Source organism: Malaya genurostris, chromosome 3 (assembly GCF_030247185.1).
Source record: "Malaya genurostris strain Urasoe2022 chromosome 3, Malgen_1.1, whole genome shotgun sequence".
Lineage (NCBI taxonomy): Eukaryota > Metazoa > Arthropoda > Insecta > Diptera > Culicidae > Malaya > Malaya genurostris.
Window position 1 is genome coordinate 241,581,793 of NC_080572.1, and position 16,775 is coordinate 241,598,567.

Genomic DNA, 16,775 nt, shown 5'->3' on the forward strand with positions numbered 1-16,775 from the left:
CCATTAAAAGAAGATGATTTGGCCGATCTACCTACTAATAAATTGTTTTCGTTAGAAGATGAACTGCAAGGCGTTCCTGTGTTTTGATTATTTACATTAGAAGAATTAAGTGGTAGATTTCTACCTGTTACCAAAGCGTAACTGTCATTAGAAGAAGATGATGACGAGGTCGATCTACCTGTCAATAAATTGTTTTCGTTAGAAGGCGAATTGGAAGGCATACCTGTTTTTTGTTTTAAATTCGAAAAAATAAGTGCCTTAGAAGAATTAGCGTGGCATTGGTAACGGTTTTTTGATTTTCAGGTATGTTCTGTAAATTTAAGGTCGTTGATTTGACTTGTTGTCTAAGCGAACGAGCGTTTAAAATTTTTTCCCTGACAGGACATTTCAGATAATTGGATTTATGATTTCCATCGCAATTTGAACATGAAAATTTGTCAGTGGTTTCATTCATTCGACAAACGTCTTTCGAATGCGATTTACCACAATTCAAGCGCCGTATATCCATATGACAATTTTTGGTTCCACGGCCGAAGCCTTAGCAACGACGACATTGCGTTAAGTTTGCAATACCATTGCCGTTTATAATGTTCCCAATGAATTTTAATGTGGGAAATGAAACGTACTTTTTCTAAAGTTTTCAAATTGTTTACATCACTTCGATTGAAGTGTATTAAGTGAAGTTCATGGGAAATTCCAGAGCGTGGTTTAGAAGTACCATTCGCTATTTTTCATGAGTATTACTTGGGAAGGGACAAAACCAAGCAATTCTTTTAGTTCATTTTTAATTTCATCGGTACTTTGATCATTTGATAAGCCTTTCAAGACAGTCTTGAAGGGTCTGTCTGATTTTATATCATATGAATATAATTTATGAAGTTTCTCGGACAAATATCTGATCAGACGTTCATAATCTTCCAATCAATCAACCCAGACTCGACATTCTCCTCTTCGTCCGATTTGAAATGAGACTTTTACTTCCGGGAGAAAAGTAGAAAGCTCAGTACGGAATGCTTTGAAGTCGGAAATCATCACCGTCACTGGTGGCATAGATTGTTGTTTCTTCCCAGAACGACAAGCGTCCATTTTGGAAATTTTTGAAGAATTTTCTTCTATGTCGCTGCATTCGGATTCAGGAAGAATCTCGTTAATATTGTTAGACGGCATAGAATCAACGGAAGGGAAATCCGCCCGTTGTCTTTTATTTTTACATTCAGATTCTATAAGATCGTGAATGTTATTAGAAAAATGTTGAATAACGGATTGTGATTTATTCCGTATTGAATTATTTTAAGCCTTAGGGTTGTTGCCTTTTCGGTTGGACGCAGGCATTTTTGAAATGAATGAAATTTGAAATTAAATTAACTAGGCCAAATTAGTCTTCGATTAGACTCCTAGTTTGGAAAAATCTTGATAAAGACTGATTTTGTGGTATCAGGTATCAGAATAAATTGGCTCATAACGGCACGTTCCCCATATTTTCGGGGATTTGTGCCTTGCCGTGACTTTTCATCATTTACCTGAATGATGGTGGGGGAAATAGAAGAGGATGGAAAATAAAGGAACGGGAGGAATACGGAATGAAAACACGCACACAACATAAATGTGTACAGAAACCAGTCGCAACTTACGAGAGCAACCAAAAACCCGATACCGTAGTTGAGATACTGCAGGGCAGTTACATATTAGGTGATATGAAGTTCCGTAATCGGATTCACAGAGATCACATGAAAATGATTCAGCAAGATGTATGGTAGCCATGTGATAATTAAGTTTACAGTGGCCAGTCAGAGCCCTCACCAGAACACCACAATGGCGCTTCGAGAAATGTAAAAGATTCTTCGAAACTCCAGGGCATGGATTTTCCAAGAATACTTTTGTTTGACGACAAGTCTCAGAACTTCGCCAGTAGTTTGCATGCTCAGACGAAGCCCAAGACAGAGTTTTTTGTTTTATCCAGCATTTGGAAATTGGTAGTGCTGGTTCAGGACCTACAAGGTCGTTTTCTGCTCCCACTCTGGCCAGTTCATCCCCCCATTCATTTCCAATTATGTTTGAATGACCAGGTACCCAGAGTAGATTTACAGCATTGAAAATGCTGAGTTCTTCGATCTGAGTACGGCAATCGATTACAAGTTTTGAACGTGAGTCACCCGAGCTAAGCGCTTTAATTGCAGCCTGACTGTCGGAGCAAAAATCTATTATTTTACCAGATATGCCTTGCCGGAGGGTACACTGTACTCCACACATGATTGCAAAGATCTCAGCCTGGAAAACGGTGCAATATCTACCAAGTGAGTACGATTGCTCCAACCCCAATTCACGACAGTAAACACCCGCACCAGCTCGGCCCTCCATCAGTGAACCATCAGTGTAACAGACTACGTGCTCTTGCTGTAGTGTTTCCATAAATCCAGACAGCCACTCCTGTCTAGATGGAATTTTTATTTGAAAAAGTTCTATACGGGAAACTACACGTGAGTGTTAGGTCGCTAGGGGCAAGAAAAACATCATCCCATGCAACCAATTGGGACCACAGACGTGTATGACCTATTTCTGAATTTATTGATTTATCCTTCCATAGACCGGTAGCTTGAAGTCTATAGGCACAAGCGAGTGCTTCTTGCTTTAGATGCACATGAAGTGGTCTTATATTGAGAAGAGCTTCCAGAGCAGCGGTCGGGGTCGTTGTAAAAGCTGCAGTCATTGCCATGAGCGCCACTCTTTGCAAATGATTGAGCTTCGACTGAATTGTAACTACTTGCCCTCTCTGCCACCATACGAGGCATCCATATGCCAGTATTGGACGTATAATTGTAGTATAAATCCAATAGATATATTTCGGTTTCAAACCCCACGTTTTACCAAAAGTGCGTCTACATTGGCCAAAGGCCATGCATGCTCTTTTGATTCTAGACTCAATGTGAGCAGTCCAGTTAAGTTTGGAATCCAGGATTACTCCAACGTAATTGACCTGGTCGGTACACAACAGCACGCTCCCAAAAAACTGCAAAGGACGGGCTCCGGTTGTTGTTCGCTTCTTTGTGAAAAGAACCATTGAGGTTTTGTTTGGATTCACCGACAATCCAACCTGTTGACACCATTGTTCCACAACCCTAAAAGCCTGTTGCATCAGATCAAATAGCGTTGCAATGCATAGTCCAGTGATTTGTATTAGATAATCATCTGCGAATCCGTACGTCGGAAACCCAAGTTCATTGAGTTTTTGCAGTAGACCATCAACAACAAGGTTCCAGAGTAATGGTGACAAGATACCTCCTTGTGGACAGCCTCGAACACTCAACTTCCTCATCTCTGCCTGTCTTAATGATGAGCAGAGGATGCGATTGCTAAGCGCTGCGCTTATCCAGCCTGAGATGCTTGATGATACTCCATGTCTGCTCATCGCTTGCACAATGGATTGGAAAGATACATTGTCAAAAGCACCTTTTATATCTAGAAAAGTTCCTAAGCTGGATTGTTTGAGCGAAAAGGCTTTTTCGATATTATATACAACATCGTGAAGTAGTGTGATCGTGGATTTTCCACGTTGATAAGCATGTTGTTTAGTATGAAGCGGTCGTTCAATTAGGCACTTATCTCTGATGTGATGATCGACAATTCGTTCCAAGAATTTTAAGCAAAAAGAGCTTAAGCTAATGGGTCTAAAGCTCTTGGCTTCCTCGTAACTCTGACGTCCGCCTTTTGGAATAAATTTGATGATTATTTCTCGCCATGCTTTCGGGATGTACCCAAGAGCAAGGCTGTTAAGTAGAATCTTTCTCAGGACATGTTTCGTAATATCAAAACCTTTCTGCAATAGAATAGGATAGATGCCAATTGCCCACTTTATCGATTCAAAAGTGATCAGCGATCTTGCTATTGCCCACGAATCAAGATTGTCTGTGCACGGTTCGTGAGCATTTAGAAAATCAGGATCAACAACCTTGCTACCTGGAAAGTGTGTCTCGAAGAGACAGTTAAGAACGTCCTCTTCGTTTGAAACCAGTTCACCATCCATGTTTTTTAGACAGTTAGCCTGGAAAACTTTTGATTTCGAGAGTATCTTGTTTAGCCTGCTCGTTTCATTTAGACTAGAGATATTTGTGCAAAGATTTTTCCACCCAGTTCGTTCGGCAGATCTAAGGCATTTTTTATACGCAGTTCGAGCAGTTTTAAAAGCTCTCGAGTTGTCATGCCCACGCCGGTTCCAAGCTCTTCGCATGTCCTTTTTCAGTTTCTCAAGCTCAGCCCTCCACCATGGAGTACCCCTTGTAGTTTTTACGGATCTGGGTGGACAAGCCTCTTCATATGATGACACTATGAATGAGTTCAAAGTGTTTACAGCCAAGTCCAAATCGTCGTGACATTCGATGGTGGGAAAATAGCCATGAAATTTTGTTGCCAAAGTTTCAGTATAAAGATCCCAATCGGTAGATTTCGGGTTCCGATATGTTGTGACAGTTAAGGTAACACCTAAGTGATCAAAAAATATAAATTTGTGGTCTGAGAGCGAAGGTTCAGTTTCATCTGACACCTTCCAGTTTCCCAGTTCGTGCTGAACTTCTTCAGAACAAAGTGTTATATCCAAGACCTCTTCCCTATCAGACCTAACAAAAGTTGGGCGACTTCCTTCATTGAGAATGTATAGATTCGTACTACTTATGTACTCCATTAGTTCAGATCCCCTGGAATTTATATCTGTGCTACCCCAGATGATGTGATGAGCATTTGCATCACTTCCAGTAATTAGTGGAAGACCAGTTCTTTCACAGTACAGCACTACTTTCTTAAAATCTTCCGTGGGAGACGGCTCATTGTGGGGCAAATAAGCCGAACAGTATATATATTTCTTTTCAATATTTCCTATTTTTAAGTCAACTGCAATTGTACAGATATCACGAGTGGTTAGCTCGGGTGTCTTTTATTTTTACATTCAGATTCTATAAGATCGTGAATGTTATTAGAAAAATGTTGAATAACGGATTGTGATTTATTCCGTATTGAATTATTTTTAGCCTTAGGGTTGTTGCCTTTTCGGTTGGACGCAGGCATTTTTTAAATGAATGAAATTTGAAATTAAATTAACTAGGCCAAATTAGTCTTCGATTAGACTCCTAGTTTGGAAAAATCTTGATAAAGACTGATTTTGTGGTAGTCTTAATCAAGACTGATTAGTTCGAAGAATAGTTCTTTGAATAGCCAGCCTTAAAAAAGGCTGATTAATTTCTTAGTCTTGAAAAGACTGATTATATTAGAATATCACTCATAGAATAGTCTTGAGAAAGGCTGATTAATTGTTAGTCTTTAAAAAGACTGTTAGTGATTCAGGTAGCCTTTAAAAAAGACTGAAGCCTTGAATCAATGAAACTCTAGGTAGCCAGAAAAAAATTCCAACAGCCAAGAGCCATACGCGTGCGGTGCGAACGACTGTCCAACGCCGACTGATGTCGTTTAAGTTGAGTTTCATTACAATTAGAGTATCAATGTGGAGGACAATTTCTAGAATTTTTTGGGCTTTGCTTTGCCATCACGAAACATTTCCGAGCAACGCCGGCTAAATCAGCTAGTAGGTGATATTTACTTTCGTTAGAAAAAAAAACACACTAAAATATAAAAAAGTTCACACCTCAACGTGGGCATCATGCTCAATTATTTTTGACATTTCACTTCTGGGTGCACGTTAAACTATTAAACATGACTGAACTAATAGCCTTCTCCGTCACGAGATGGTGTTACTGTGATGTCTTTCTCGATTTGTATTGAATTCGTTACGTTATATTGATATATAACATATTTGCAATAAACTGCGCTAGTTAAGGAAACGCTTTCGTAGCTGAGTAAATTTTACTTTTGTTCTCAACTGATGAATTATTTTTCTTTTTTTCACATTCCTCGGTAGGTCTTTGTAAATAACGAACAAGTGACGACAATTAGCGAGGGTGGCAGTTTCGGTGAGTTGGCTCTGATCTACGGAACGCCCCGAGCCGCCACGGTACGTGCCAAAACCGACGTCAAACTGTGGGGAATCGACCGGGACAGCTACCGGCGCATTCTGATGGGTTCCACCATCCGGAAGCGAAAGATGTACGAGGAGTTTCTGTCTCGTGTTTCAATTTTGGGTAAGTAGTGCATTGGTGCGCTTTGTACAGTCTTCTGTACAGTACGTACGTTGGTAATAACCTTATGAACTGTTGTTTCGCAGAGAGCTTAGACAAATGGGAACGTCTCACGGTGGCAGACGCACTGGAACCGGTCACATTCGAGGATGGTGAAACGATTGTAAAACAGGGCGAACCGGGAAACGATTTCTACATCATCGTCGAAGGATGCGCCACCGTTAGGCAGAAGCGCGACGAGGTGAGTTCCGTTAATTGGGAACTTTTAATTGGATTGTTTGGCTGTCGCCTGTAATTAGACAACCGAATTAAGTTATCGATGATATCGTCATTATTTCGGTTTTTTGTTTGTTTGAATTGAACCTGTCCCGAGCTGAACTAACGATTTTCGTTCAATTTTTGCTTCCCAGAACGAAGAACCCGCCGAAGTCGGTCGGCTCGGACCGAGTGACTATTTCGGAGAAATCGCTTTGCTGCTGGACCGTCCACGAGCTGCAACCGTGATTGCACGGGGACCGCTCAAGTGCGTGAAGCTGGATCGCGCCCGTTTCGAGCGGGTGCTCGGCCTATGCGCAGACATTCTCAAACGGAACATCACACAGTACAACAGTTTCGTTTCGCTATCGGTCTAAGTGTGTTGCATTGAAATTCATCAAACAAACAAAACAAAAAAAAAACAAAACTGCAGGACAAGAACGATTGACACAATTTACTGCTAACGAAACAATGAACAGAAAAAAATAACAAACAAACAAAACAAAAGAAAAAGAACACAAAAAAAGCCAATGTTACGTAGAGAACAAATATTTAGAAACCCTTTCGTTTGAAACGGTTCAATGGATGTGAATTAATGTGACAATTTATGTTATCGTTCTCCAATACAAACCAGATCACGGCTGGCAAAGCTTCGCCCGCCATCGACTCTGCCACATATTTACTTAACTTCCAGAGCTCTAGATAGCAGAGAAAATAGCACACGTTTTGACATTAGGTTCGAATCTTTCATGTTTTATCCATTCTAGCAAAACAAAAACAAGCAAACCAAAAAAAAACTGTAGAAATTGTTAAATAGCAGAAACAGCAGAGCAGCTAGGAAAATGCTAAATGATCGGAAAACATAACAATAAACTAAAAACAAAACAAGTCGCAACATTAGAGCAGTTGTCTTATTCTCATTGTAACATTTATTAGTGTATACTCGGATTATATATAGAAATGGAAAATCCAAGAAAGTGACTATATAATTCAATTACTGTAGATCAGCTGTAAGAGTATATTTAAACAAAAATTTCGGATGATAAAGCAAGCAGTATGGGAGACACTATTGAGGTCGATATTTGTTAAGGTGCGAGGTTAGAACGAGCGCAGGCGAAATTAGTTAGATTTTTTTCTCTACTATTTGTAGTGTTGCTATGTGTGTGCGTGTGTGAGTGTCCGTGTGTGCTGAAACAAGCCAACAAAACAAAAATATATAAACGTGCATATGTGGATAGAAGCCACACCACACGATACCGGACGGAACAGGAAACATATTACAGTAAACCCTAGAGGATGCATCTTAGTGACATTCAGTCGTTGCGGTGCGGTTGATTTTAGTAGAAAATGACAACAATAAGAGCGACGATTAGCGAGTTTGGAGTTCCGCGCACGTATTCGATTCTATGGAAGCACTTGGTAACGTTGATAATTTACGGATTAACGCGGCACAGTCGACGAGATTGCGTTGGACGAGAAGAACAGATGCCGGTCGGGAAAGCCAACATTTTTAGGGAAAACTTTGCTTAAAATAAATTAAATAAAAATCAAACAGGAACATTCGTACCACTCACTCCGATGCGAATACACGAAGAAATCAATTTACATTACATCACTGGATGCGTATTTGTGGCGATGGTATGAAATAACTATATTTTACGAAAGGGGGGCAAAAGAGTGAGAAGATCGTTGTTCTAACTTTTAATCGTTAGGTGTGTACAACCAAATGGAATCTGACTGTTTGAAGTTAACTCGGTGTACGATGAACAAAACTCAAAAAAAAACGACAACCAGTAAACAACACAGCTAGCTGTAGTACCGACAGTACGGACAATTTTTTGGACAACCGGAAAAGGTTTGTTTTCCCCATTCTCAACAGTATGTATTGTATGGGGCATGAATTTTACATCTGTTTCGTCGAAAGCATTGGATTCCCAAATATCAATTGATAAAAGTATGTTGATGTAACTTTCTTTGACAGTATGGTTATGCATATATGGCACTTGATATTTCTTGAAAGCAAAGGTACAGTTCATGTAAGGGGAAAACTGGAACATTTGGTTCAACGATAGTCATGGGAAAGTTTTGAAAACATAGCACAGTAGAAGACAAACACTACGAATGGGTTAAGTTCTGCTTTACCATAATTTTTACTTGTTTTACGTTTCGCCTTCGATTCATCAGCGCATTACCACTTTATGTTGAACTGTTGACGGCCATAAAGTTGTTAATTACTTGTAACTGAACCGTCTGAACGTGCTTCCGAGGGGTGTAAGCGGGGTCATTTATGCGCCACTCTCGATGAGAGACCACCCACCAGATGTGTGGCTGCCCGTCCTTTTGAGACTTCTCGGGCCACACATCTGGCGGGTGGTCTCTCATCGAGAGTGGCGCATAAATCACCCCGCTTACACCCCTCGGAAGCACGTTCAGACGGTCCAATTACATTTAAATTTACCAAACTTAACACAACACGGCGCGAACTAAAATCGAACCACTCTTGCCTCTTCCACTGATAAGTTCAAAGTGGTTTATTTGGCTTTGAGAATCCTCAGAATAACGGCGGTTTGTACATCTTCGTTAGCGGATCTGACGTATTTTCCACGAAGTGAATAATAGCGACAGTTCCGAATTTGCATTGATCATCCCGAACATCCCCAGTCGCATGATCGCACCTCGTTTCTGCGAACGACCCCAATCAAACCAACCCACCGCCAGACCAGTCATCAGAGCGAAACAGGGCATTCTCCCGAAAGATTACGCGGTCATGAACTTTGTAAAGGTCGACGGCCTCTTTCGGTAACCCAAACAAATACCCCATCGGCTGCGACGCTAGGCAAAGCAGAAAGCAATTTCAATACAAGAATCTATAAACATTATTATTAAAAATCATTACCCTACTAACTATTATTTACAAAAATATATATTCTAATTCTGTACTCGTTACATACTTTCGGTCGGCACATAAGTAAAGACGTGTTATGCGAATACAGGCTGACCTAAAATATAAATTGTTATGCACAATAAGACCTGTTTTTCGTGATTCAATGAGTTTAAAGAGTTCATTCCTCACAGTACTTTTATTGAAACATGAAAGTTACAACATTAGATGGTTACATTTCTCCAGTTCGAACAACCTTCCTCTTGATGCAGACCTAGATGTCCCGCCGCCAATTGGTCGAAATTCCGGACATTTCGGAGCATCTATTAGCTGGGGTACAAGATTAGGCTTGCTGGGTGCATACCACTCCAGAACTATCTTGGAGTAGTGGCAGCTGGCCAAATCGTGCCAAAATATGGCTTTGTTCCAATGCTTGTGGATGAACGGTAATTTTCAGGCATTCTCCGATGTAAACTTAGATATGTCATCGTCGAGGAAGTGAAGAATGGTTTCGTTTTCTCACTTCCGGTGGAGCTCTCAACGTGTAAGTACGTTGATTCGCGGATAGTGCGTTAGAAATTCGAGTAATTCGCAAGAAGAAAAGAAAGTTTTTTCGTGCTAAAGGGGCTCGACGGAGCGACGCCGCAAGATACCATCGGTAGTCAATAACGGTAGGGTCCATGTGACTATAAACGAAACCGCTGGATGTATGGTCATTGTAACCTTTCCAGTCAAACGAAGAAATAAGAAGAAGAAGAAGTTCCGTTTTCTGGTCACAACTCAAAATCGCTTGTCAAATCACGGCCTTCTTCGTGAACTTGTCCGCAAACACGAACCTGCATCTTCCCGGTTCATCCGAACATCCGGAAAGCTACTTAAGGTCTGAGGACAGAGGGTTGCGTGTTGAGTTTTAAATCGACCACGTGGCTCGCTCAATTCCCTTTGCGCATCGTATTTCTCTTGTACTCTCTCGTATATGAGCAAACTATACCGGCTTGCCAGCATTCATTTTATTATTTTGATGAGAAGTTTTATCACATAAATCTATCGTATGGGTTGAACATAATTCCAATGAACAATGAAAAAATATTCAACTTTCACAATGATTGAATGCGAAACAAAAAATGTGTTTGTATACAATGAAACGTCTGTGTGTTGCCAAACGCCTTGCCTTGTCGAGCCAATTTTATTCCTCTCTCCATTTTCAGAATGCTAGCAGGAAACCAAAGCGAAAAAATGGCGGATGCATTGAAACTGACTTTGTTTCACAGAGAAAAATAAGACTTTATTTTTATCGCGATAACATATATGTTTTTATGTACTAATCGCATCCAAACTAAATTATCTAGCCTTTGTCACGGTAGATTTATGATACAAGCCTTCAAAGCCGAGATATTCGATGAACAAGTAGAGGTATGCATTTCCGAGCGTTCCAATTTTCAGCAGTTTTTCAGTCAGAAAAAAATACAACACGACCGCTAAACTCAATGAATCATTCTGAAAATTTCACAGAATATTCTCAACTAAATTTCGAAGACATTGTCAGGTGGGTTTTTCTATATTCTGCACCGTTTCCAAGAAAATTTAATTTGAAACGGGAAAATAGCAAAAAACCTACGACTTTACGGTACTGTCCTCAGCCCTAAACTCTAGAATTCTGCGCACTACCAGGAAAACAGACATATTTATATATTAAAATCCGCACCAGTGGCCTGAACAATTCCCATTTATAGATTGTAACCATTTGTAACGTTTGTCTTCACTTGACAGGAATGTGCATATGTTTAGTTTCTTCGAGCCATAGTTGGCCTTGCTTTTCAGTGCCCGAAAATACGTGAACAGACATGCTGTCAATTCTCGACACGAATTCCATTCTAATAGTGTCAAAAATCGAACAATCGGAAGAAAGCGTTCCGTAATCTTCCGAATGGATGTAAATGAAACGAATATCAGAACTCACCAGTTGGGAACCTCGTGCTTTCATTCGAAGTGATTTCAGCGACATTTATCTCTTATATATAGAACAGACCTAACGTATAGACACATTTGACAATGGAAGCAACAATTTTAATACTTACGTTATATTTACTAACTTTAATACGTTCACAATGTAGAATTCATCCAACTTTAGTGAAACGGTAACAAAAAGTGCTGATACTTTAGCGAAATAAAAAAGGCTGGACCTTTTCAGTGAACACAGATGACTAACTTTACTAACTGCGTGCGCATAAAAAAAAGCGTTCATGTTTAACTCTGTTACACCCGGTATATTCCGATATAAATTGCCACTTGTTTATTGCAAAATATAATTTACATATTGTAGCATTTCTTCACAGTTGCACGATTCTACTTACGATCTTAGAAAACATTGTTGGAAAACACAAAAGCAGTTTCTTCCACTGTCACTGGATGAATATTCGAGAAATAACTCTCATTGTCACAACTACCCATATATATTAAATGTACCCATTTTCCTTTACGAATTTCCTCATTCATTGCCAGTGAGAGAAACTAGCATAGAGTTTTGTTTTTCAACAATGGTTGTTCTTTGTAGAATTTGGAACCATCAACGAACGTTGGCTAGTTTATAACTCTTCATCCAGATGCCAAATCGAACCATGACATACACCCTCTATTCTGTATTTCGATCGAATCGGTATGTTGATCGAGTTCGAATGTTCCATACAAAAAAGCGTCATTCGATCGAAATACAGAATATGGGTGATAGTCGGAAGCTCACTTTCATGTAAAAATAAAAATTAAACAGCAAAAATGCGAATTTTTTTTCGGCTTCTGCATGCTTTGCTACAATTATATGTGCTTTCTTTAACATATGTATTGTAGCAGTAGAGAACAGCAGAAGAAAAGCAGTAGTAAAGCGCAAATCAGCAAATTGGTTGAAATTGTTAGTCTTGATTGGCTTATTTAGTGGAACTTTGATTAAATTATTATTGAATAGAAAAAAAACTCGTTTGTAACCTATGTTTTAAGCAAATATTTTCGGAGACTAATAAAACTGGAAGATATCACATCGTTTTTTTTCTTGCTTCAGTGAGAAACACCCTTCTATTTCGACAGCAATGAAATCTTCTTACTATTGGTCATTCATAAACGGCACGAACTTACAATGAAGAGGGACCTGTTTTCGAGGGGCGAGTCATGCTTGTTATCTAATTATCAAACACGAACACCTTCGTTCTTGTTTACGTCCGTATCAACCATACGATGAACGGATACTTTCGAACGAATACGAATAAACCACCATCTTGTTTTTACTCGAATGAATTCGAACGCGACCCGTTTGCCACAAAATATTAAAATATCAGTAAACTTCTTCAAATAAATGCTACAAACTTATTTTTTTTTCGCTGAATCTCGGCAAAATAATTACCGAGACTTGCACAGCCGAGTATAAACGTGACTATTACCGAAATTGTCAGAAAAAAGTTTACTTTTACCCTTATGTTCAGCAAGTAGAATTCATGATTTACCAAGATTCCAGCTATTGAAAGTAAACAAAAAAAAAAAAAGAAATTGGTTCTAGTTTTTCCATATTATAAATATTCTATGTGTGGTCAAGGTTTTGTTTTATTCAAGTATAAAAGTAAGAATATACAAAAAAGCAGAAAAACATAAAGAAAATTAATATATTTGTAACCGGTAGAACTCAATGCCTCTACTTTGAAGTAAAGAATGTTAAAAAAATTAAAAATAGTTCATCCGTTGGCTCGCATTTCACGCAAATCACAGTGAAGGTCATGCAAAAAACAGTAAATGCAGAACGTATCCGATCCAATAGGGATTCCGATATTCCCCCAGACCAGAGAGCAATCAACTTCATCAAATTCGTCTTATATTACCACAGACTAACAGAATGACACTATGAGTAAATTCTTCTGAAAATAAATTTCCGTGGGACACTACCCAACTAACCAAAGGTTCGGATAAAAAGGACTGACTTGGCTTAAGCAGCTCTCAAAAGCATTCTAAGCAGCCCATTTTTTCAGTAATTATCCACACTTGAAAGTTCGCGCGACGCAGCGGAACGAACTTTTAAGCTGCTTCTAGAATACATTGTTCAGCTTCTATGCAGCGAAAAAGTTCACGCGGAACTTGTTCTGTACTTTCAAGTTGCTAAAAGTACCACGTGCACTCTCAAGCAGCGAGAAAGTTCACTCGGAACTTGTTCTGTACTTCGAACTGTCAAAAATTGCCACGTGTTTTCTTAAGCAGCTAGAAAGCTCACGCGGAACTTGATCTGTACTTTCAAGTTCTCAAAAGTTCCGCGTGTACTTTTAAGCAGCAAGAAAGTGGACTTTTTAAGTAATTGTGGAACTTCTGGTTGCTTGGGTAGTTCCACCTATATTGAACTGCGCGATTTTTTTACTATCGGTTCACCCCTTGTGTTATGTAAAAGTTTTTTTTTACTAATTGGTGCCCCCCGTTTGTCAACAAAGATCAGCTGCTTGCAGGGATGCCTGAATTCGTTGCATCAGGCTTCGTAGAATGTTTGGAAATGAATCGTCGCAATAAATTATGGGATTACGTTGATAATATATTTATCGTTTTCACCAATGTTTGAAGGCAACAATTTATTTTTCTCAACATTGTTCAGAAAAAAGACTTCATGTGCGTGGAACCGATTATTGGTTCGTGTTATATACATAGCTGTAATATAAATAATTTTTAGTCAGTTTTTCGCACGAAATGTCAAAAAAGTTTATTATTGGGCCCGACGTAAAATGAACTTGTAGTCATCTAGGCTATTTTTGATTGTGTTGGTAATTTTCACTCGAAATTAAGTGGCGGCAGGCCAGAAGCAAGTAAATATCGTAACAGAACATAGGCTCGATTTTGTTTTGCGTTGGAACATGAGAAGTAAGCACATTTCTGTATTTAGTTTTGGCAATATGTAATAAATCTGTATCCTGCATGAAATCCGCATGGACGTATACAAATCAATACACTACAGATAATTCTGTATGAATGGCAACATAAAAATAAACACAGTCTAGATGACAGACTGATTGCTTTTGGTAGGATAACGTGGCGCCCTCATGACATATGCGAGTACTGTCCCAACTAAAGGAATATTCGAAATGATCGTTAAAATTATTAAAGAATCCAATTTGAGTGTCCTGTCTGTTAGTCTGTGATTTTACAAGAAAACAAGAATTTCTTGTTCGGGAGTGTTTCCCGCGGACTCACACGAACGAGAAGATGCGACCACCAGTGATGCGTACCAACGTCGTGCCAGGTTAATCCAGCCTCGTTTGTGAGGAATTCTGACCGTCAAAATTGTTCAGGCGAAATTGCGTCATTATCTCGCCGTACGTGTCTTGTTTATTTCCTTCCTCTTTTTTTTTTTATTGACTTCATTTGATATTCGTCAATCCCGCATGTACGTACAAAAAACGAATCTTGAGACGAGGTAAATGAGATTGAAATATGGGTATGTTTGGTAGTGAGAAAGTAATGTTATTGGCAATAACATTTTCCATGATTAGTATATATGAAGGGCCTTTATTGCCTTTCATAGGTATCTTTTATTGAAAAAATAAAACCAAGACGCTTGAAATGTAGAACCGATTCAAAACGGTTTTGCCAATCTTGTATGGCAAGAATCCGACAGAAAAGAACCGTTAATAATAGCTGGGCGAAATTCTCTGCCGGAAACGGTTGTTGCATTGTTGCCAGACTTTTGCCGGAATTCTGGTAGAATTCCGGCAAAAATGGCTGGCAGACATAGCCAGCCGTCTGAGGGGAAATCTGCCCGCTGCGTACAAGTGGGCGGTTGCCAGAATTTCTTTCAAACGGGCGGGCATGAACGCAATTTGAAACAGTCTTTTAACAGTATTGAGGTTTCTATGCCCGATGAAAAATAAACGGCAGCCCTACTGAAAAATGGGTGACCAACACGTTTCCTGATGAAAACAAAACAATATGTAAAAGCGATTCACACGCAGCATCAAGCGACTATCGCCTGAATGGAACGATTACGAAACAATATTAATTGTAAGTAATTCATATGAAAGGACACTACGTCAAGTTCACTAAACATTTTAACGTCGGATACGTGAGCAATATTCGGCTAAAAAAATCAATAAATTAATCTGGACGTCGACCGAAGTTGATTGATCGTCTGAATCGTGTTTAATGTATGCGTTTCCTGGTGAAAACAAACCAATCTCATAGTCCAATCCACGTGCGAATGTGTTGGTGTGGCTATTCTCAGCAGTTTAAAGGGTAATGCTAGTGTGAGTATGTCGAAATAACCCAGTGAATTTTGTCGAGCCGCATCGTGCCAATTATTGAAGACATATATGCAATAAAAACACTGCAATGCCAAGAGAACAGTTGAGAAAGACATAAAATCGTTCACGAAACTCTATATCACGTAATGGAACTGTCTTCTACTTGGTTCATTAGTTCATAGCTTACGAAATTCTATATGCATTTTTCGCAGTGTATGATTATGAGTCAAAAATGTTTTACCTCAGTGTAAAATTGAACCCACAACAAACTTTGACTTCGGCTCGCACACATTCTAATTTCGTATATGAATAGATCTGCGCACTCTGTATCGGTGTGAGTAACAGAGACGTCAAATTGCTCAATTTGCATTTGTGGTTGTACATTTTCTTCAAAAACAAATGGTGATGATAACTCAGCAGTGCCGCCAGTTTAACATAACTGTTCAACCACTTAGTTCAATGAAGGAGCGCGATGTGAGCAAAACAAAGTTGCCACTGTCTAGTGTGCCTGTTTGTGATTCAATCTAGCCCGCATACACATGGCTGCCATATGCCTGACTAAACGTTGCCAGCTGGCTGGCAGACATTCTGGTGTCCGACTGCATCACCGCTGCAGGATAGACAACTCAAACGATACAACCTTATCCACCAGGATTTTTCCACATTGAAATCTTTGACATTTTCAGCGAAGGTGGAAAGATGAAAAGGCTCTGCTAACTTATGTCGTTTTCGTTTTTAAATTGCACTACACTGGTGTAGCGAAAGCTGCACTGAAACCGTTCGTTTTTACCAATTGCACTACACCAGTGCTACACTTTTTCTACACCGATACCACTGGTGTAGCACTCATCAAAAGTATGGTGTAGCTCTGTGCAATGGAATCGTTTATTGTAGTCAATGGTTACTGTTTATGTTTTCGTCATTTTTGTTCGTTTATTCATGCCTCAGTGTAGCACTGCACCGGTGTTGTGCAAATTAAAAACGAAAACGCCATTAGATACAGGCGACTTCGTTTTGTCAAATTGGATTTGACAACCGTCACTGAATCAATTTTGGTAGCCGTCTGGTGGCCATGGCTGCCCAGGTAGCCAAAACGCTATGCGGGAGGTTTGCATGAAAATTTTCTGAACATGTTGAGTTTAATTCAAATCAAGGCATGCGTGTAAACTAATAATTTGCTGAGCGCGTTTCAGTGAAAGTTGAATGCAACAGTCGAGTTCTTCGATGGATGAGCTGTGGAACGTTTTAAGGTCGAAATACTGCTTG

The 16,775-nt window shown here is 39.5% G+C and overlaps 1 protein-coding gene across 4 annotated transcripts in view; it reads left to right on the forward strand.

Annotated features, from left to right (window-relative positions):
• Positions 1-7,005, forward strand: part of LOC131438027 (cAMP-dependent protein kinase type I regulatory subunit) — a 173,185-nt gene extending 166,180 nt beyond the window's left edge. For all 4 annotated transcript variants that reach the window (XM_058607802.1, XM_058607803.1, XM_058607804.1 and 1 more), the window contains 3 exons: positions 5,903-6,122; positions 6,206-6,360; positions 6,530-7,005. In XM_058607802.1, coding sequence (XP_058463785.1) covers positions 5,903-6,122; positions 6,206-6,360; positions 6,530-6,751 — 597 coding nt within the window. In that variant the 3' untranslated portion in view covers positions 6,752-7,005. The remainder of the gene's footprint in view (positions 1-5,902; positions 6,123-6,205; positions 6,361-6,529) is intronic.
• Positions 7,006-16,775: the final 9,770 nt, after the last annotated feature.